Source organism: Rana temporaria, chromosome 11 (genome assembly GCF_905171775.1).
Source record: "Rana temporaria chromosome 11, aRanTem1.1, whole genome shotgun sequence".
Lineage (NCBI taxonomy): Eukaryota > Metazoa > Chordata > Amphibia > Anura > Ranidae > Rana > Rana temporaria.
Genome location: NC_053499.1, coordinates 143,700,342 through 143,722,383, shown reverse-complemented (window position 1 = coordinate 143,722,383; position 22,042 = coordinate 143,700,342). Strand labels below are relative to the sequence as shown.

Here is a 22,042-nt window from a genome sequence, read left to right as displayed (position 1 = left end):
AATTCTTTATAAATGGCCATGGAGGGAGCCAATTCTTTATAAATGGCCATGGAGGGAGCCAATTCTTTATAAATGGCCATGGGGGGGGGGGGGCAATTCTTTATAAATGGCCATGGGGGGGAGCCAGCTCTTTATAAATGGCCACGGGTGCCATCTCTTTATAAATGGCCATGGGGTGCTATCTCTTTATACATGGCCACTGAGGGAGGGGGGCAACTATTTATAAATGGCCATGGGAAAGGGGGTGGGGGGGGGGGGGTCAACTCCATATTAATGACCATGATTTTGGAATAGAATGTCCAACAAGGTCATATACTGTATGTCAAGTGTCCACACTTTCAGCTAAGTCATGTAGGAATATATATAAGGGGGGGTGGGTTCTCTCCAATGATTAGAGGACACTATGATAATTATGAGCTCCTTATCATTAATCTTAGTCGGCTTCTTAATTTTCATATAACTTTTCTGTGCAATAGACCTTTTTTTCTTCATGGTAAATCGATGTTAAATTTATAGGGGAAGGTGCAGCTGGCTTCCTCTTAGGTCGTCCCATAGAACAGAATGTTAGCTGTATCCTGGAAGCCTCCTTTAGTCTACAATGGTTGATGGTTTGGACTCATTTATGGCCTAGATGTTTGAACTGTATTTGTAGATTTTCCATGTACCATGGCTTATCTTTCATTGGTGGTCGAATCTCTTCTCTCCTATTCTCTGCTCAGATCACCGGCATTGGTTATGACGAAAAGGGAACTGTGAACTTGCTGCCTACCAATGAAGAGTTGCGGGACTTCTCCAACATATCCGTAGGAAAATTAGTAGAGGTAAAGCCTAATCTGTGCAACACGTAGTATCTTAGAAGATTCCCGTTTGGTGTGAAGAGCAATAAAGTGTATGTAAATTCAGATTTTGCCCCATAGGTGCTAAAGAGCCTTTTATGCAATTAGAGGATTGCAATGCTGGTTGTCTGTGATGTTTCCAATGGTGATGTTGACTGTATTGCCTGCATCAGACAAAGTCTGTATTCCAAGGTATTTATTGTCTTCTTCTCAATAACAGGCTGGATGTGTCGCCAACAACGCCATCATTCGCAATGGCACCTTGATGGGACAGCCAACAGAGGGCGCCCTGCTCGTCCTGGCAATGAAGGTACTTGTACAATAGCTGCCTTTTATATAGCTGCTGACTGCCTTTGCCATAAACCTGTGCAGATGTCCAAAGTTAAAGGGGTTGTAAAGGAAAAAGCTTCCTTTACCTTAGTGCAGTCCTCCTTCACTTACCTCATCCTTCCATTTTGCTTTTAAATGTCCTTATTTCTTCTGAGAAATCCTTGCTTCCTGTTTTTCTGTCTGTAACTCCACACAGTAATGGGAGGCTTTCTCCCTGGTGTGGATCACCTGCTCAGACCCCCTTTGCAGCTTATACTTGTCTGGTTTCTGACCCCCGTTGGTGCTGTCCCCGGTGCCCCACAATTAATGATTTGACACGCTGCCCACACAATGAAGGTAATTATCATCCGTCAGTAAAATTTCTCCATCACTTCCTGGTGAACTTTTACAATAAGAAACCCGTTTTGTCACCTTTTAGCAAGGAGACTCTGCATTGTTTTGCCTGCTCCATTGTTTTACTGGTGACGTTGGTTTGGCGGGGTTGCGTCGCGATCCTACACTTTGCCTTGCTGTGGTTAATGTGTGTAAATAATCAGAAAGTCTCAGCGCTGTGCAAACAACCACCGTCATTTCTTTTGAGAACTGGACGTCAACACATGATGGATCTTCAGAACTGGTTTGTGCCCGGTGCGTCCTTGGGATGAACTCGCCACGCTGGGGGGCGGAGCTCCTGGCTGAGCTGGGATTAAAACACTTAGGGCTAGTTTACACTTGCTTTAAAACAAGGCTTCGGACACGCTTTGTTAAAGTTCTCTAAACGCCCGTCAAAGCTCCTGTCCCTAAATAAAATGGTTAGCTTACAGTCCTGTTTACAACTTGCTTTTGCTTGGTGCTTCGATGAGGCTTTGGTGGTGCTTTGATGAGGCTTTGGTGGTGCTTTGATGAGGCTTTGGTGGGGCTTTCGATGAGGCTTTGGTGGGGCTTTCGGTGAGGCTTTGGGTGGGGCTTCGATGGGGCCTTTGGGTGGGGCTTCGATGGGGCCTTTGGGTGGGGCTTCGATGGGGCCTTTGGGTGGGGCTTAGATGGGGCCTATGGGTGGGGCTTAGATGGGGCCTTTGGGTGGGGCTTCAAGCGAGCTTTGCCATAGACTTCTATGGAGGCTTTGAAGATGCTTTGAAGCACCACTAAAGCTACATGTGGTATCGTATTTGAAGCAAAAGCAAGGTGTAGACAGGGACTGTAAGCAAACAATTTTTTTTTTAGTGACCTGAGCTTTGATTGGAGTTCAGATAGCTTTAACAAAGCCTTGTTTTGAAGCAAGTGTAAACTAGCCGTTAAAGCGGAGGTTCCGCTTTTTTTTTTTTTTTTTTAAAAGACAGCAGCTACAAATACGGCAGCTGCTCACTTTTAAAAAATGGACACTTACCTGTCCAGCGCGCCCGCAATGTCAGCAGCTGAGGCTGAGCAATCGCTCGGTCCTCGGCTGCTTCCGCCGCCATCCTCGGTGAGGGCCTTGCAGCTTCACTGCCCGATTCCCTACTGCGCATGCGCGAGGATCGCGGCACAACGTCACTGGTCCCCACTCTCTCCTGGGAACAGTGGAAGACGGCGGGGGGGGGGGGGGGTGACAAGGCTGGATTCCCCGCAGGAGTCAGAACCCGGAAGTGGTGCAACCTCCTACCCCTGAAAGGTGCCAAATGTGACACCAGAGGGGGGAGGGATCCAAAAAGCGGAGGTTCACTTTTTGTGTGAACTTCCACTTTAATGTGTTTTGAATCCGAAGCAAGTGTTAAATGCTGGGGGCGGGGGGGGGGGGGGGGCGGAATTGGTTTAATTAAGAGTTTTTACTGTGAGTGGGGATTTGGAGGGGGAGGGAGGATTTGTGTTTGTAGGGAAATTTGTGGAGTAGAGCATTTGTGCTGGGAGAGATGACTCTAGGGCAGGGATATGCAATTAGCGGACCTCCAGATGTTGCAAAACTACAAATCCCATCATGCCTCTGCCTCTGGGTGTCATGCTCGTGGCTGTCAGAGCCTCGCTATGCCTCATGGGATTTGTAGTTCTGCAACAGCTGGAGGTCCGCTAATTGCATATCCCCGCTCTAGGGGGTAAGCATGTAGATTAATGCTAGTTTTTTTTGGGGGGGGGGGGGTTGTTTTTGCTGATACATACATCTTGTGGGGTAGTTTGGTATGTTTTCCCTGGGTTTTAGATGACCTTGTGCCGGCACTGGCTATATGAGTGGATAATAGCTTGTCACTGTAGGGGGGACATTGAAGTGTAAGCTCCTCTGGTGAAGAGATTGATGTGACTGGCTCAGTGTGCTCTGTACAACACTATGGTATATGTCAGAGCAATATAACTGGCTAATAATAGCGAGTCACTGTAGGGGGACATTAGAGAACAAGCTCCTCTGGTGCAGAGACTGAGGTGACTGGCTCAGCGATCTTTGTACAGCATTATTGTGTATGTCAGAGCTATATAAATGGGTAATAATAGTGTGGAACTGTGGGGAGACTGACGTGACTGGCTCTATATTCTCTGTTCGGCACTATGGTAGAGGTCAGAGCTATATAAATAATAATAATATTGTGTGACTGTTGGGAACATTAGAGTGTAAGCTCCCCTGGTGCAGAGACTTATAGAACTGGATCAGTGTTCTCTGTACAGCACTACGGTATGTGTCAGAGCTATATAGATGCATAGTAATAATGGGCGACTGTGGGGGGACCATGGCGTCTAAGCTTCTCTGGTAAAGACTGATGTGAGTGGCTCAGTATTCTCTGTACAGCATTGCAGTATATGTCAGAGCTATATAAATGTATAATAATAGTGTGTGATTGTGGAGGGACATTAGAGTGTAAGCTCCTCTGGTGAATCGTTTATACCAAGTAATGATAATTTCTTCCCATAGATGGGTATGGGGAATTTCAAAGAGAATTACATTCGGAAGAAGGAAATCCCATTCAGCTCAGAGCAGAAGTGGATGGCGGTGAAATGTACAGACAAAATCGAGGTAAGACTCCGCCCAGATCGCCCCCCATATGTACAGATCTGTCTACAATCCTCTCTCGGTTTGTCATTTTCAAATGATTATTTTTCTAATTCCAACCCCCCCCCCCCCCTATAGAATCAGGAGGATGTGTACTTCATGAAGGGGGCCTTCGAGGAGGTGATTCAGTACTGCACGACGTATAACAGCAGTGGGATGACAATGACGCTCACACCGCAGCAGAAATCGTTCTACATTCAGGAGGAGAAGAACATGGGAAGCCAAGGGCTGAGAGGTGAATGCACTGGGCGCCCTGCCCGTTTTTTAGAAAATTAGAACGCAATCAGAATATCTCTATTCTCATATGTGCTTGGTGAGACTGCAGCCTCTTGTCAAATGATTCTGTGCTATGTAACTTCCTTGTCATGATCTGGGGGGGGGGGGGGGTTCTGCAGTGTAGTCAAAGGGCAGAGCTGGGAACACAAAGGCTGCATTTTCACAGGTTCATTGTTGGGACCAATGAGAAGATCGGGAGATCGGGCAACCCCAGGGATTATCCCGCTGGGTGCAGCGAGTTAATGGCAGGTTTCCCACATCTTCTTCTGAGGAAAATGATGAGTCCCTGACTTCAGTACTCAGCGTCATTGACCTGAAACAAGGATGTGGATGAGCACCTCTGACTGTATCCCCGGGATTTCATCTTTCATTGTTCTGACAACCAACTGAAAATTCTGATTGGTTGCTGTTGGATATTACTGCATTGATTGGCCCATTAAATGAGCCTTGTCTTTTGGCACTGAAACTGTCTAAAGGGGGAACCGCGGCGAAAAGGAGAGTGAAGACATGTCAGGGGGCGGGGCAGTGACCACACTACAGAACCGCAGGATTGGATAACAGCGCGCTACAGACACTTGTACGGACTCTATACATTAATCTGGGATTTGTCTCCACAGTGCTGGCGCTGGCTTCTGGATCCGAGTTGGGGATGCTGACGTTCCTGGGGCTGGTCGGAATTATTGACCCCCCGAGAAGTGGGGTGAGCGAAGCGGTGCAGATCCTGCTGGAGTCCGGGGTGTCCGTCAAGATGATCACTGGAGATGCGCTGGAGACGGCTCAGGCTATCGGTGAGAAACGCTGTGCACGCCATGACCTATTACTCATCATAAGCGTGCGCACAGCACTGCACCTAATCACCCTGTGCAGTTCAGATTCCCCCTGTTTAAACCCCTCATATTTCACCAAAACCCCCCAATGGGGATCCTAAAAAAAATTGTAAAAAATAAATAGAAAATTAAAAAAAAAATCAATTAAATTAAAAAGTACTGACACCAATCTCTTCCCTACTGACACCATCCACTTCCCCACTGACACCGTCCACTTCCCTACTGACACCATCAATTTCCCTACTGACACCAATCTCTTCCCTACTGACACCAATCTCTTCCCTACTGACACCAATCTCTTCCCTACTGACACCAATCTCTTCCCTACTGACACCAATCTCTTCCCTACTGACACCATCCACTTCCCTACTGACACCATCCACTTCCCTACTGACACCATCCACTTCCCTACTGACACCGTCCACTTCCCTACTGACACCGTCCACTTCCCTACTGACACCGTCCACTTCCCTACTGACACCGTCCACTTCCCTACTGACACCAATCTCTTCCCTACTGTCACTGCCCACTTCCCTACTGACACCAATCTCTTCCCTACTGTCACTGCTCTACTGACACTGTCCTTGTATATACACATGCGCGCGCGCGCACGCACACACATATATGTTTGAGCTTTGAGGTACACACCCTAATGTAATAGTCTGTGCACACCATGCTCATCATAATAAAGAGGGCGGAGCAAGGGATCTTTTCTCCATATAATGAGTGAAAACTGTCTGCAAATCATAAAGATCCAGAACATTCATTGCTGAGCGAATTGTTTTCTGATGATCCCAAACTTCTTTATTATACAGATTCATAGAGCCGGAAACTGCTAGATTCCTGGCTGTCATTCTGATCATCTGGCTTCAGTACTTTAAGGCCCCTTTCACACTGGGGCGCGGGCGGCGTCGGCGGTAAAGCTCCACTATTTTTAGCGGCGCTTTACCATCATGTTTGCGGGGGGGGGTATTCGGCCGGTAGCGGGGTGCTTTTAACCCCCGCTAGTGTCTGAAAAAGGGTTAAAACCACCCGCAAAGTGCCACTGCAGTGGCGCTTTGCCGGTGGTATGCCCGCGGTGCCCATTCATTTCAATGGGCAGGAGCGGTATACACACCGCTCCTTCACCGCTTCAAAGATGCTGCTTGTAGGACATATTTTAACATCCTGCCAGCGCACTGCTCCAGTGTGGAAGCCCTCTGGGCTTTCACATTGGAGTAAAAGAAGCGTCTCTTTCAGGGCGCTTTGCAGGCGCTTTTTTTAGTGCTTATAGCGCCTACAAAGTGCCTCAGTGTGAAAGGGGTCTAAGAGTGTGCAGATCAGGAGTTCTGAATTTACTCCGACCTCTCTAATCTGCATGTGTGTTCAGATTCAGAGACACGATGTGTTGAAGTTAGAAGATCAGCATGACCGGCAGACATCTCAGGCCCCATGACAGGTACACTTTGATCTGCTGGTTGTGGAAGATCTTACTGTTGGAATCAGCATCATGTTTCAGTATTGCACTTAACATCACTTCAGTACCACAATGTCAAGATAATAAAAAGGCATTGCCATCCCAGGGCTTCAGCCCACTAATGCCGTCCCAGGGCTTCAGCCCACTATTGCCATCCTGCGGCTTCACCCCACTATTGCCATCCTGTGGCTTCACCCCACTATTGCCATCCTAATGTTCCATCCAACGACTGCCTTCCTAGGGCTTCCTCTCACTGTTGCTCCATGTTGAGCTCCAAACAGCCGAAAATGCCGCCTTCTGGCTGTTCCCGGTGACACGGTTCAGAATCGGATGTAGCAATGAGTGTCCTCCAGTGTTACAATGTATATGGAGGTCGCTGTGCCTGTTTGTACAGATGGGGCCTTAAGAGGTGTGTTGTGACTCTTGAACCCCCAAATCCTGTATTGTAGCAATCTTAGGTGTGGTGTCACTTTTTAAAAGTAAGAGTCTTCCTCTCTGTTATTTCCGATCTGATTGGATCTTGTGTCTTGCGGTGCTTCCGAACATCTCGTGATAGAAAATTCCCTTCCTGAGACCGCGATCACATGACGCCCTCAGTGTATACATTTGCAGAATGTTTGTCATTGTTTTCATTCTTTACGATAAATGTTAAGAAAACAGATCACAGAGAGAATACCACATGTATTTAAGGGACACTCCAACTCACAGATTTTAGCTACAGGTCGAGTCTGGTGGCCTGAGACACTTATTTTATACTTAATATAAAATATATAAATATCCAGGATGGAGGGAAACCCTCATAATGGGCACAGCAGGTGTACAGACCCAGGAACTCAGCACAGGGAAGATGGGAACCCTCATAATGGGCACAGAAGGTGTACAGACCCAGGAACTCGGCACAGGGATGGTGGGAACCCCTCATAATGGGAACAGCAGGTGTACAGATCTGGGAACTCGGCACAGGGAAGATGGGAACCCTCATAATGGGCACAGATGGTGTACAGAACCCGGAAACTCGGCACAGGGATGGTGGGAACCCCTCATAATGGGCACAGCAGCTGTACAGACCCGGCAACTCGGCACAGGGATGGAGAGAACTCCTCATAATGGGCACAGCAGGTGGACAGACTTGGGAACTCAGTACAGGGATGGTGGAAACCCCTCATAATGGGCATAGCAGGTGTACAGATCTGGGAACTTGGCACAGGGAAGATGAGAACCCCTCATAATGGGCACAGCAGGTGTACAGACCCGGGAACTCAGCACAGAGGGATAGTGGGAATCCCGCATATTGGGCACAGCAGGGGTACAGACCCAGGAACTCGGCACAGGGATGGTGAGAACCCCTCATAATGGGCACAGATGTACTCAACAATAGAGTGCCTAGGAAATGTAATTGTGGCTTTAACTCTCCAGCATCCAGCACACACTGAAATCTCCATTCTGAGTGGAGTGCCCCTTTAATGTGCTTATTTTTTGTCAGACGTTTCTCTAACATTTCGGCACTTTTGCAGGAAGAAGTATCGGTCTGTCCAATGGGCACCTCAAAGCCATTTCGGGGGAGGAGTTGGATGGATTGGATGAAGCGTCCTTGTCCTCTGTGGTCACCAAGGTCTGTGTGACACCCTTGACTGTGTCAGGTTTATATCGTTACCGTTTTACGTCCCGTTAGATAACGGCGCTTTGTGTCTTCCCAGGTCTCAGTCTTCTACCGCACCAGCCCAAAGCACAAACTGAAGATCATCAAGGTAAATGTGTCTCCTGTGGATCCATTATCTTGTTTTATTTAAGATGTTGCTCTAGAACAGTGGTCTCCAAACTGCGGCCCGGGGGCCAGATGCGGCCCTTTGCTTGATTTTATCCGGCCCTTGGGGTGCTTTTTTATTCATTGGCACCAATAAAGGACAGAATTCCTCCCAATAACACCAATGAAGGGGCAGAAGTCCTCCCAGTGACGGGGCAGAAGTCCTCCCAGTGACGGGGCAGAAGTCCTCCCAGTGACGGGGCAGAAGTCCTCCCAGTGACACCAATGATGGGGTCCAATGACACCAATGATGGGGTCCAATGATGGGGTCCAATGACACCAATGATGGGGTCCAATGATGGGGTCCAATGACACCAATGATGGGGTCCAATGATGGGGGATTTTGTACTCCTGATGGCCACAGTCCGGCCCCCTTAAAGTCTGGAGGACAGTAATCCGGCCCTTTGTTTAGAAAGTTTGGAGACCCCTGGTCTAGAATTACAATTCAATAAATAGACTGAATAATTAAATTGATAATTAAAACAATCACCCCCGTCTGCCGGTTGGTCCGGCACTTGCCCCATCTAGGCATTGGGCAGCGACTCCTGTGTCCCTTGCCTCCATCACAGCGGCTGTGTGTCTCCTTCCTAGGCATCCAATAGGATCGCCTATCCTTTCAGCCAATCGGGTGATGTGTCCGACCCGCTTCCTGATTGGCCGGGAAGAGGATCAGTGTTAGAATAGCGAAAATTTATTCGCAATTCTAACACACCTAGGTGGTCTGTGAGCGCATTCTCCACCCTATGCTTTCTTTGTTGTCCCGTTCTGAGATTTCTTGGTGGCCTCTGTTCTGGTGACAACTGTTAGATTTTAGATGATTGCTTTCTGTCCTGGTCTCGCATCTGAAGAGGCGTGGCCACACACAAGTCCTAATTAATAAATATTTGTCCACATGTGTCTGACTGTGAATATGGCTCCTCCTCTTTGGCTTGATATTGCTTGCATATTGTGCATTTATATCTGTTGCTGGTTTTCTGAGTCTCTCTATGTTGTCTTTCAAGGCTCTGCAGCGCACAGGCGCCATTGTCGGGATGACGGGCGATGGTGTAAATGACGCGGTGGCTCTGAAGTCAGCTGACATCGGTGTGGCGATGGGGAAGACCGGAACAGATGTTAGTAAAGAGGCCGCAGATATGATCCTGGTTGACGACGATTTCTCCACAATTATGTAAGTGAATTCAATCATCTGCAGAGTATAGCAATATGTATCTATCAGTGGGACGGAGCAATGTTCTGCAGACCTCCAGAGAGGTCAGTGATGGGATAGTCTGCAGAATATATCAGTATTTTTCAGGAGGACATTGGGACAGAGAAATATTCTGCAGATCTCTCCAGAGGTCAGTGATGGGATAATCTGCAGAATATATCATTATGTATCTGTCAGGTGAGAGATGGGACGGTGCGAAGTTCTGCAGATTCTAGAGACGTCAGTGATGGAATAATCTGCAGCATATACAGTAATATGTGTCAGGTGGGAGATGGGACGGTCCGATGTTCTGCAGATCTAAGAGATGAGTAAATATTGTTACAGAGTGAAGTACAAGCGGGGAATATTCTGTTGGGTTCACATCTCTTGCCGGCGGTGTGTTTGCTGTGTGGCGGGGATCACACGGTTATCTGGCGGCACAGAGAACACTTAGTATCATTACACGGCACTAATGTCCCGGAACGGATATGTACTGCGTGTTAATTGAGTATAATGGAAGGATAGCGCCCCGGACAGCGCACAACACCTGTCCACTGTGTACACTCATCTGACTTCTACCTAAAGTGCCTCCTGTGTACACAGATCAGGCCCCGCCCCCTCATTAAATATAATGACTACACATCAGTCATCCCCATCCTCCTGGGTCACTGAGTGCACACAGGAATCACAGCCATACACAAGCCCGGCCCTGGAGGGCTTAACAAACTGAGCTCCGGGCCCTTCCCTCTGAGCTCTGGGCCCTTCCCTCTGAGCTCTGGGCCCTTTCCTCTGAGCTCTGGGCCCTTTCCTCTGAGCTCTGGGCCCTTTCCTCTGAGCTCTGGGCCCTTTCCTCTGAGCTCTGGGCCCTTTCCTCTGAGCTCTGGGCCCTTTCCTCTGAGCTCCGGGCCCTTTCCTCTGAGCTCTGGGCCCTTTTCTCTGAGCTCTGGGCCCTTTCCTCTGAGCTCCGGGCCCTTTTCTCTGAGCTCTGGGCCCTTTTCTCTGAGCTCTGGGCCCTTTCCTCTGAGCTCTGGGCCCTTTCCTCTGAGCTCCGGGCCCTTTCCTCTGAGCTCTGGGCCCTTTCCTCTGAGCTCTGGGCCCTTTCCTCTGAGCTCTGGGCCCTTTCCTCTGAGCTCTGGGCCCTTTCCTCTGAGCTCTGGGCCCTTTCCTCTGAGCTCTGGGCCCTTTCCTCTGAGCTCTGGGCCCTTTCCTCTGAGCTCTGGGCCCTTTCCTCTGAGCTCTGGGCCCTTTCCTCTGAGCTCTGGGCCCTTTCCTCTGAGCTCTGGGCCCTTTCCTCTGAGCTCCGGGCCCTTTCCTCTGAGCTCCGGGCCTTTTTACTCCCGCCGCCACAGGGCCTTTTTACTCCCGCCACAGGGCCCTTTTACTCCCGCCACAGGGCCCTTTTACTCCCGCCACAGGGCCCTTTTACTCCCGCCACAGGGCCCTTTTACTCCCGCCACAGGGCCCTTTTACTCCCGCCACAGGGCCCTTTTACTCCCGCCACAGGGCCCTTTATTTAAAAAAAATACAGGACCGCAGGAGTCTATCCTCCTAAGTCAGTGATGACGAACCTTGGCACCCCAGATGTTTTGGAACTACATTTCCCATGATGCTCTTGCAATCTGCAGTGTAGTGGAGCATCATGGGAAGTGTAGTTCCAAAACATCTGGGGTGCCAAGGTTCGCCATCACTGTCTTAAGTCTATCCTCCCTGTGTGCGCCTCCAAACTCCACCCACCAAGTCTATCCTCCCTGTGTACACCTCCAAACTTGGGGGCATTCAAATCCCTGGGTCGCTGGTACACGGCAGGATGCACAGATGGAGGATACACCCAGGTGTTGTGCGTTGTCCCAGTTGAAGCTCCTCCTGTTATCTGATTGGCGATTTGGTTGCTCACAGACGGTATCGGTTTTTCTCATTACAGGAGTGCCATAGAAGAAGGGAAAGGAATATTTCACAACATCAAAAACTTTGTCCGTTTCCAGCTCAGCACGTAAGTGTCCCCGTCACCGTTCTCCATTGTTTATCTGGATTCTTTATGTGATATCAGTAGAGCTGACGGCTCGCTGGGATGTTGTGCTGAGAAAACATTTAAAGGAATAATAATTTTAGGGAATTTTTATAAAACTGAAAAGTGATCTGTAAGAAGTGACAAGTCCACTTTATGCACAACGAATGTCCTGAACATTATCAATAATCTTCTATAGAAACCTGTGAGAGTGTGACCAAGAGGTTTATAAGACGAGTGTAATAAAGTTCATCCATCAATTCTGGCTGTATTTTTTCTAATAAAATCTGTGATTGTCGGCTCCATCTAGTGGCCATAATGTGGTATTATTTTTGGAAGACCCCATTTAGAAAAATACTGCATTATGGCCACTAGATGGAGCCGACAATCACAGGAAATCGCTATAGTAAGAAAAATAGAGCCAGAATTCGATAAGGATGGGAAAACATTTCTCACATTTTTTTTTTTTTTTTTTTTAAATAAACAGACCCTTATGTGTGTCCTTACCGATTCCCGTACAATATAGCTTGTCCTGTTAGTGATTGTCTCACAGTAACTGTTCAGCAAAAATGGTGATTGCGCTGTCTGTGTTTGAAATTGTGAGAAATATGATGGCGCCAGTGTTGTGTTAATGCATTGTATCCTATGAAATGTCTCTCCAGGAGTATCTCCGCACTCAGTCTGATCACTTTATCGACCATCATGAACCTGCCGAACCCCCTCAATGCCATGCAGATCCTCTGGATTAATATCATTATGGACGGACCGCCGGCACAGAGGTATCACACATGTGCACAAACATTTCCCTGCATCGTTCTCATTCATCTTCATTCACTTCTAGGAGGCCGACTACTCGGCTTGAGAATCAGTTGTAAGAGATTACCTAAAGTCTGACAGTTTCTGGAGCTCATAGTCTCTTGTCTCCTGAGTGAGCAGAACAGTGAAGGTGTATCCAGACAAAACTGTATTTGTTCTTACATTTTGGAATAGAGTAGAACAGGGGTGCCCAACCAGTGGCCCGGGGGCCACATGTGGCCTGCGGAACCCTCTGATGTGGCCCGCGACCTCCTGCTCTGGAATGGAATAGAATACTGTTATTAAAGGTCAGTTTATTTCTAAAAGCACAGTGTATAGTTGGGCATATCTGTTCTGCAGTGGTTACTGGGCTACTTTCAAACTGATCCAGGTGCAGAGCAGTTTACCTGCGTGTTACCTGCACTGAGCCATAGACTTCTGTTATTACCTGCGAGTCTGGTGAGCTTTCTAAAATGCACCAAACCTGCAGAATATAATAGAAGTCTATTGCAAAGTGAAGGAAAGCCAAAGGTACACTGTGTTGCACCCGCGGTGCGGGTAAACTGCAGCGCATCAGTGTGAAAGCAGCCTTGGGCCCCTTTCAATCGGCCAGTCAGACCCAATTGGACCCTCTATTCACCTCTAAGTAGTGGCAGACATAAACCGACTTGTGTCCTACCTCCAATCCAATTCGCAAAAAAAAGGGAGTATAGTGGGCTATGTCCGTGTCCGCTCTGCATATGCAGAGCGGACACGGACGTACCATCCACCCGTTCCGCTCATTGTGGCCCGCGATTGGTTACCAAGTCGCCCTCACTCTTCAAAAGGTTGGGCACCCCTGGAGTGGAATTGGAACCCCTATCAGGTTTTTATTGCTGGAAAATGTATAAATCACATAGTGGATACAATTAATATTTTATGGTAAATCCGATGGATTCATATAGAGGCACAGAGCTTCTGGGGAGGTCACTCTTGAACATAATCCGGAAACTCCCTAAAGCGGTATTAAACCCAAAAATTTTATATATTGCAGCTTATAATTATTAGATGTGGTGGCTGCATTAGTTTTCTTTTGAAAGCCTTTTCTAGTGGTGCACCGAAATGAAAATTCTGGACCAAAGCCAAAAATTCCAAGTTTGCACTTGGCCAAAAACCGAAATGATTTAATATTTTTGCACTATTGTGAGCGCTGTAATTTATCTAGTTTTAAAAAAGGAAATGGGCAGTTAAAAAAAAATTATATATATATATATATATATATATATATTGTATTGTATTAAATTTGCCTTTTTAATCGTGTTTTTTTTTTTCTTAAGCATTTCAAAATGCATCCCTTTAAATTCTATTAGCCAGATTCAGAAAGACTGGCTTAACTTTGAGGTGGCGTAGCGTATCGCATATACTCTACTCCGCCGTAAGTCAAAGAGGCAAGTGCTGTATTCACAAAACACTTCCCTCTTAAGTTACGGCGGCGTAAATGGGCCGGCGTAAGGGCGCCTAATTCAAATGAGGAACAGTGGGGCGTGTTTTATGTTAATGACTCGTGACCCGACGTGATTGACGTTTTTAACGAACGGCGCATGCGCCGTCTGTGGACATATCCCAGTGTGCATTGCTCCAAAGTACGCCGCAAGGATGTATTGGTTTCGACGTGAACGTAAATTACGTCCAGCCCCATTCACGGACGACTTACGCAAACGACGTAAAAATTTCAAAATTTGACGCGGGAACGACGTCCGTACTTAACATTGACTAGGCCAGCTATTTGTTCGACTAACTTTACGCCGGAAAACCCCTTACGTAAACGGCGTATCTTTACTGCGACAGGCAAGCGTACATTCGTGAATCGGCGTATCTCGCTGATTTACGCATTCTAGGCATAAACCAGCGTTCACGCCCCTAGCGGCCGGCGCAGGCAGTCGTATCTTAGCTACATTTAAGTGTAACTCAATTTGAGAATACACTTAAATGTACGACGGCTTAGATTCCGAGTTACGATGGCGTATCTACTGATACGCCGGCGTAAACGTCTCTGAATCTGGCTGTATGTTTTAGAGGTGCACTAAAATCGAAAATTCAGTATGTAATTGAAACAGATGGTTTATAAAAGTATGAGTTTAAATGAATATGATCTGGTGTTTTCTAACCGCTAATGAAGAACTACAAGTCCCAACAGGCTGTTTGGCAGGCAATCCATGCTGAGCCTTGTAGTTCCCCATCCTCCATTTCTCCTCAATCTCTATCTCTGTCTATGCAGTTTGGGGGTGGAGCCAGTCGATAAGGACGCCATCAAGCTGCCTCCGCGGAACGCTAAGGAACCCATTCTTAGCAAGACTTTACTGTTGAAGATCCTGCTGTCGGCGGCCATCATCATCAGCGGGACGCTCTTCGTCTTCTGGAAGGAGGTCGGGAATGCCAATAGTGAGGCCGGGGGGGGGGGGGGGGGGGCTGGGGACAAAATCCTGCGTGGCAATTAAGAGGTGGAGAGCAATTAGGACTAAATGACTCAAAGCCGAGTTCAGCCACCTGTGGAAAAAAATAAGTCAACAGCTCCACATACTGCAGCTGCTGACTTTTAAAAAAATAGCCACTCACCTGTCCCACATTCCAGCGGTGTGCTCACCCGCTGTCTTCGGTCCCCGGCGCCGGCATCTTCACTATGGGCACCCGGCTGTGACAGCTTGTGGACGATGTTGGTAGGGATGAGATTGGTGTCAGGAGTGTTTTGTTTTTATTTATTTTATTTTGTTATTTTTTACAATTTATTTTTATTTATTTTTTTTATAATTTTTCATAAAAAAATAAATATTTGTTTGTTTTTTTAAATAACAAAATAAAATAAAAAAATATTGTGTTTTTTTTTTTTTTTTTTTTTTACAATGTGTTAGGAGCCCCATTGCGGGGCATTGGTAGATTAGCAGAGAAAGAGGACAACGATTTCCCAGTCCCTTTCTCTGTAGCCTCAGCTGCCATGGGGGTTAAGCAGGGGGAATCTGCATTGCATAGGGTGATTATGGTGTGCCCAGGCACACCTGGCACACCCTGTGCACACGCCTATGTAAACGGTCATATTGGCCCTGCAGTGTCACATGGATGCAAAGCACTGCTAAACACTAAGTGGAGCACCACCGTACACTGGGGAGAAACCTCCACCATGTGCTAGAGTGAAAATCAACCCCCCCAATACACTGGGGAGAAATTCTGTCATACACTGGAGAGAAACACTGCCATACAGTGGGGTAGAGCCCCCTCATTTACTGGGTTTGAGCCTTTCCATACACTGGGGTGAATCTCCACCATGCACTGGTGGAGCCCCACCATACGCTGAGTTGAGCTTTGCAATACACTAGATAGACCCCCCTCATACACTGAGTTGAACACCTCCATACACTTGGGTGAGGTCCTCCCATACAATAAATGGAGCACCACCATGCACTTGGGTGAAGCCCTCCCATTCACTGATTTGAGCCCAACCCATACACCGAGTTGAGCACTGCCGTGCACTGGATGGCGCACCACTCATGCATTTAATTTTGTTTGTGCCGCAGCGTTTTCCATTTGCACAGTGATATAATATTTATGTAATGTCTCCTTTGCATCCTCCAGATTCCAGATGGGAAAGTCACGCCAAGGACAACCACCATGACCTTCACCTGCTTCGTTTTCTTTGACATGTTTAATGCCTTGGGCTGCCGCTCTCTGGTGAGTGATGCCCCATAGAGATGGAATAGATGGTTCAGTTCTGTGTGGAGCAGGCCACAGACTGGATCTCCAAAACGTTGAGACCTCGTCACCAGCTCCACCCCCACGGTGCATTGTGCCCAATACTTTCCTACCCCACCCAACAGCTTTAACTATAGAAAGACTTTAACTGAACTATCAATTTTGGGTGAAAAAGATAAAATCGAATCCTGTTAAACATTTTCCACTCGCCCCGTGGTCTGGTCATTCACACCGATTCCTCTCTCTGCAGCATAAATCGGTCTTTGAGATTGGCTTCTTCAAAAATCGGGTCTTCTGGTACTCGGTGATCGGCTCCATCCTGGGACAGATGGCCGTCATCTACATCCCCCCTCTTCAGAAGGTTTTCCTGACACAGAACCTGCATGCCCTGGGTAAGTCACAGGAGAGATCAGACCAGTGTGTGTATTCTGTGCACCTCCTTTCTATCTATCTATCTATCTATCTATCTATCTATCTATCTATCTATCTATCTATCTATCTATCTCCAGTCTGAACAATGTTTCTAAACAATATTACTTTGTATTTCTCTGTCACCTGTCTGATTAATGTTTATAAACAATACAGCATTGTTCAGATGGGAGATGGAGAGATAGAAAGTAACATTGTTTATAAACATTGATCAGTCAGGTGATGGATACAAAGGAACATTTTTTTTTAAAACAATGATCCGATGGGAAATGGAGAGATACAATGTTTATAAACAATGTTACTTTGTATCTCTATCTCTGTCTGAACAAGGGCTAAAAACTGTCATCCAACAATGATTCAATATCTATATACAATCTGGGTTGAGATCCACTATAGAGAACAACGTAATTATTTTTGCCACTGAAAACTTTTTTTTTTTTCCCCCTACACAGATCTCCTCTTCCTCACCGGCCTGGCATCCTCTGTATTCATCGTGTCAGAACTGATAAAGTTTTGTGAACAGTACTGCTGCAGGAAGAAGACAGTGAAAGTTTTGGAGGAGGACATATAATTGGACTTGTCTGTATTCTCATCACCCTTTCCTTTCACCGCCACTGTGACCTTGTCCCCGCCCTCCCAATCATGTGATCTCTGATGTCACTCCCCCCCCCCACACACACACACACACTATAACACGTATTTATGTAAAAGTCGACACTATTGTGTTTTATGGAAAAAAAGAAAACTTTGTCATTTTTCAGGCATGAGTACTGACAGAAGACTTGCAAAAAAACGTTTGTTCCCGATCAACCGATAAGACAATGAGCCTTGCATTCTTCTTCTTTTTTTTGTATTTTACAATTCATTTTAAAATAAAGACTAATCATTTATTTTTTAAAAAGAATAATAATAATAATGATAATTGCCGCTCTCACTGGCCGCAAAAGAAAGGTTTATATTGACTGTACAATGCTGCCACCTGCTGGTTCAGTGTGGTAGCACTGACCACTATGCTTCCCACTCACATGAATGATATGTCCACCATTGTAAAGGGATCCTTATCCACTGCTCATTTAATGTAAAGGGGTGCTTATCCTCTGACCACCAATGTAAAGGAGGTGCTTATCCTCTGATGACCAATGTAAAGGGATCCTTATCCACTGACCACCAATGTAAAGGGGTCCTTATTCACTGCTCAATGTAAAGGGGTGCTTATCCTCTGACCACCAATGTAAAGGGGGGGTGCTTATCCTCTGATGACCAATGTAAAGGGATCCTTATCCACTGCTCATTAATGTAAAGGGGTGCTTATCCTCTGACCACCAATGTAAAGGGGGGTGCTTATCCTCTGATGACCAATGTAAAGGGATCCTTATCCACTGACCACCAATGTAAAGGGGTGCTTATCCTCTGACCACCAATGTAAAGGGGTCCTTATCCACTGCTCAATGTAAAGGGGTGCTTATCCTCTGACCACCAATGTAAAGGGGGTGCTTATCCTCTGATGACCAATGTAAAGGGATCCTTATCCACTGACCACCAATGTAAAGGGGTCCTTATTCACTGCTCAATGTCCTCTGACCACCAATGTAAAGGGGGTACTTATCCTCTGATGACCAATGTAAAGGGGTCCTTATCCACTGCTCAATGTAAAGGGGTGCTTATCCTCTGACCACCAATGTAAAGGGGGTACTTATCCTCTGATGACCAATGTAAAGGGATCCTTATCCACTGACCACCAATGTAAAGGGGTCCTTATTCACTGATCACCAATAGGGATGTCCCGATACCAATACTAGTATCGGTACGGATACAGAGCATTTCCCGAGTACTTGTACTCGGGGGGGGGGGGGGGAAATGCTCCGATGCTTCACCCGTTACCTGGGCAGTCAGGTATCGGGTGGTGGGGGGAGTTACAAGTCTTCTCCGCGCTGTCTCCGTCCCCCTTCCACGCTGTCTCCGTCCCCCTTCCGCGCTGTCTCCGTCCCCCTTCCGCGCTGTCTCCGTCCCCCTTCCGCACTGTCTCCGTCCCTTTCCACGCTGCTCCGCCCCCCCCCATGCCATCTTCTCCCCCCGCCGTGCCGCTCTCCCCCATTTGTCAGGATGTAGAGCAGAGGATTTAGTGGCTCCTACCTTTTCCCCAATGGACAGAGTCAGTGATCACTGAGCATCCTGTAACCTGTGTTTACGATGCTTCAGTTTGAGAATGGAGAGGAGCTTCTCTCCATTCATTTCAGCTGAGGCTGCAGCGAAAGGGACTGGGGAATCTGTGTCCTTAGTCCCTTTCTCTCTCTTAAAGGGGAGATGTCAGAGGTCTGTTAAGACCCCCTGATATCTCACCAAAGACCCCCAACAGGGCTGATTGAAAAAAAAATTGCAATAAATAATAAAAAAATAAAATGTAAATAATAATAATAAAAAAAAACACACTGACAATCCACCCCCCCAAAAATAGTAAAAAATAAAAATTGTGTAAAAAAATAAAAAAAAAAATACCGCCACAGTCACATGACATTAGAATGAAGTATCGGTATTCGGTATCGGCGAGTACTTGAAAAAAAGGATCGGTACTTGTACTTTGTCTCAAAAAAGTGGTATCGGGACAACCCTAATCACCAATGTAAAGGGGTCCTTATCCACTGACCACCAATGTAAAGGGGTCCTTATCCACTGACCACCAATGTAAAGGGGTCCTTATCCACTGACCACCAATGTAAAGGGGTCCTTATCCACTGACCACCAATGTAAAGTGGTCCTTATCCACTGACCACCAATGTAAAGTGGTCCTTATCCACTGACCACCAATGTAAAGGGGTCCTTATCCACTGACCACCAATGTAAAGGGGTCCTTATCCACTGACCACCAATGTAAAGGGGTCCTTATCCACTGACCACCAATGTAAAGGGGTCCTTATCCACTGACCACCAATGTAAAGGGGTCCTTATCCACTGACCACCAATGTAAAGTGGTCCTTATCCACTGACCACCAATGTAAAGGGGTCCTTATCCACTGACCACCAATGTAAAGGGGTCCTTATCCACTGACCACCAATGTAAAGGGGTCCTTATCCACTGACCACCAATGTAAAGGGGTCCTTATCCACTGATCACCAATGTAAAAGGATTCTTATCCACTGACCACCAGTGGCAGCTGGTGCTCAATATGTTGTGGGGGGGTTGGGGGTGGGAAGCAAACAAATGGCACAGCCCCCTCATGGGAGACGGACGGGAAGGCAACGATTTATCTCTCCGCGGGAGACAGGAAGGCGGCAAATGGAGGCCTTCTCACCTTAGGAGGCAGATGAGAAGGATCCGGGGTAAGGGTGCTGCTCCTCACTCCGGGGCCCTTGCTTCTCCTCCCAGGGGAACAGGAAGTTGGTCCTGAGACTCAATTGGCCGGGAGTGCTAGGACTCGCTGGCCAATTGGGTCCCAGGACCCGCTTCCTGATTGCCTGGGAGGAGAATCAGAAAGACAATAGCGAATGTTCATTTTCTAATGCCACACAACTGGGTGGGTTTCAGGGCACAAAGCTCTGCTCCCTGAGCCCACCCTTTTTTTTAAGCCAATTGGTTCATGTGTTTTCAAAGAAAAAAAATATTTGAAATCCATGCATCTGACGCCCTGCATGTAGATTGGAGGGGTGGCGCACCTGCGCCCCATACGGATGGTGCCACCACTGATGAAAGTTTATTTCAGGTACTTATATAGCGCCATCAATTTACGCAGCACTTTACATATACATTGTACATTCACATCAGGCCCTACCCTCAAGGAGCTTACACTCTAAGGTCCCCAACTCACATTCATATGTACTAGGGCCAATTTAAACAGGATCTGATTAGCATACCAGCATAGTCTTTAGTGGGAGGAAACCCACACAGGCACAGGGAGGACATGCAAACTCCAGGCAGATGGTATCATGGTCGGGATTCAAACCAGAGACCCTTTTTGCTGCTAGGTGAAAGTGCTACCCACTACACCACTTTGCTGCCCATCAGGGTCCATATAAACCACACAGCAACCAGGTCACAGAGACTGTTACCAGCAAGCCAGAGGACCTTCCAGATGGCTGATGTGTTTTGAGAGGGGATCCTCTCTTCCTCAGAGCCACCAATAATAGGGCCCTCTTCCTCCAACTGATACCAATCATGGAGCACCATTCCTTCAATGCATAACATCGATGGGACACTATTCCTCCCACTGACACCAATGAGGGGACACTATTCCTCCCACTGACACCAATGATGGGACACTATTCCTCCTACTGACACCAATGATGGGACACTATTCCTCCCACTGACACCAATGATGGGACACTATTCCTCCCACTGACACCAATGATGGGACACTATTCCTCCTACTGACACCAATGATGGGACACTATTCCTCCCACTGACACCAACCATGAGGCTCTAGTCTTAAAACTGATACCAACAATGGTGTCCTATTCCTTCCACTGGCACCCAATGATGGGGCACTATTCCTCCCACTGACACCAATAGGACACTGAAGCTCAGGGATAGGGATGAGGACTCCCTGAGCACTAGGTCCCATGTATAAGGATACATTGAACACCGAAGCCTGTGGATAAGGATGTCCTGCACACTGAAAAGAGATGATAAAAATTATGACACCCTGAGCATTGAAGCCTGGGGATAAGGATGAGGAAACTTAAGCCTGGGGATAGAGATGAGGACACTGAACACCAAAGCTCTGGGATAGGGATGAGGACACTGAAGCCAAGGGATAGAGATAAGGGAAACTGAAGTTCGGGATGAGGACACTGAAGCCCAGGGATAGGGATGAAGACACTGAACACTGAAGCTTGGGGATAGAGATGAGGAAACTCAAGCCTGGGGATAGAAATGAGGAGACTGAACAATGAAGCTTGGGATAGGGATGAGGACACTGAAGCCTGGGAATAGGGATGAGGACACTAAACATTGAAGCTCGGGGATAGGGATGAGGGCACTGATGTCTGAAGATAGGGATGAGGACACTGAAGCCTGGGGATAGGGATGAGGACACTAAACAATAAATGCCGGGGATAGGAATTAGGACATTGAAGCCTGGGGATAGGGATGAGAACATTAAAGCCTGGGGATAGGGATGAGAACATTGAAGCCCGGGATAGTGATGAGAACGTCGAAGCCCTGGGATAGGGATGAGGACATTGAAGCCTGGGGATAGGGATGAGCTCACTGAAGCCTGGGGATAAGGATATTGAAGCTGGGGAAAGGGATGAGAATATTGAAGCCTGGGGATAGGGATGAGGACATTAAAGCCTGGGGATCGGGGTGAGGACATTAAAGCCTGGGGATCGGGATGAGGACATTGAAGCCCGGGGATAGGGATGGGAACATTGAAGCCCGGGGATAGAG

The 22,042-nt window shown here is 47.3% G+C and overlaps 1 protein-coding gene across 2 annotated transcripts in view; it reads left to right on the top strand.

Moving 5' to 3' along the window:
* The window catches only part of ATP2C2 (ATPase secretory pathway Ca2+ transporting 2), a 70,992-nt gene extending 53,440 nt beyond the window's left edge, over nucleotides 1–17,552 (top strand). The window contains exons 14-27 of one of the 2 annotated variants that reach the window (XM_040329327.1): nucleotides 720–821; nucleotides 1,057–1,146; nucleotides 4,021–4,122; nucleotides 4,237–4,393; nucleotides 5,052–5,222; nucleotides 8,232–8,329; nucleotides 8,415–8,465; nucleotides 9,523–9,689; nucleotides 11,629–11,697; nucleotides 12,375–12,491; nucleotides 14,765–14,912; nucleotides 16,114–16,209; nucleotides 16,481–16,622; nucleotides 17,112–17,552. In XM_040329327.1, coding sequence (XP_040185261.1) covers nucleotides 720–821; nucleotides 1,057–1,146; nucleotides 4,021–4,122; nucleotides 4,237–4,393; nucleotides 5,052–5,222; nucleotides 8,232–8,329; nucleotides 8,415–8,465; nucleotides 9,523–9,689; nucleotides 11,629–11,697; nucleotides 12,375–12,491; nucleotides 14,765–14,912; nucleotides 16,114–16,209; nucleotides 16,481–16,622; nucleotides 17,112–17,230 — 1,629 coding nt within the window. In that variant the 3' untranslated portion in view covers nucleotides 17,231–17,552. Of the gene's footprint in view, nucleotides 1–719; nucleotides 822–1,056; nucleotides 1,147–4,020; nucleotides 4,123–4,236; nucleotides 4,394–5,051; nucleotides 5,223–8,231; nucleotides 8,330–8,414; nucleotides 8,466–9,522; nucleotides 9,690–11,628; nucleotides 11,698–12,374; nucleotides 12,492–14,764; nucleotides 14,929–16,113; nucleotides 16,210–16,480; nucleotides 16,623–17,111 lie in introns of those variants that run through there. The other variant, XM_040329329.1, reaches the window with a different exon arrangement.
* Nucleotides 17,553–22,042: the final 4,490 nt, after the last annotated feature.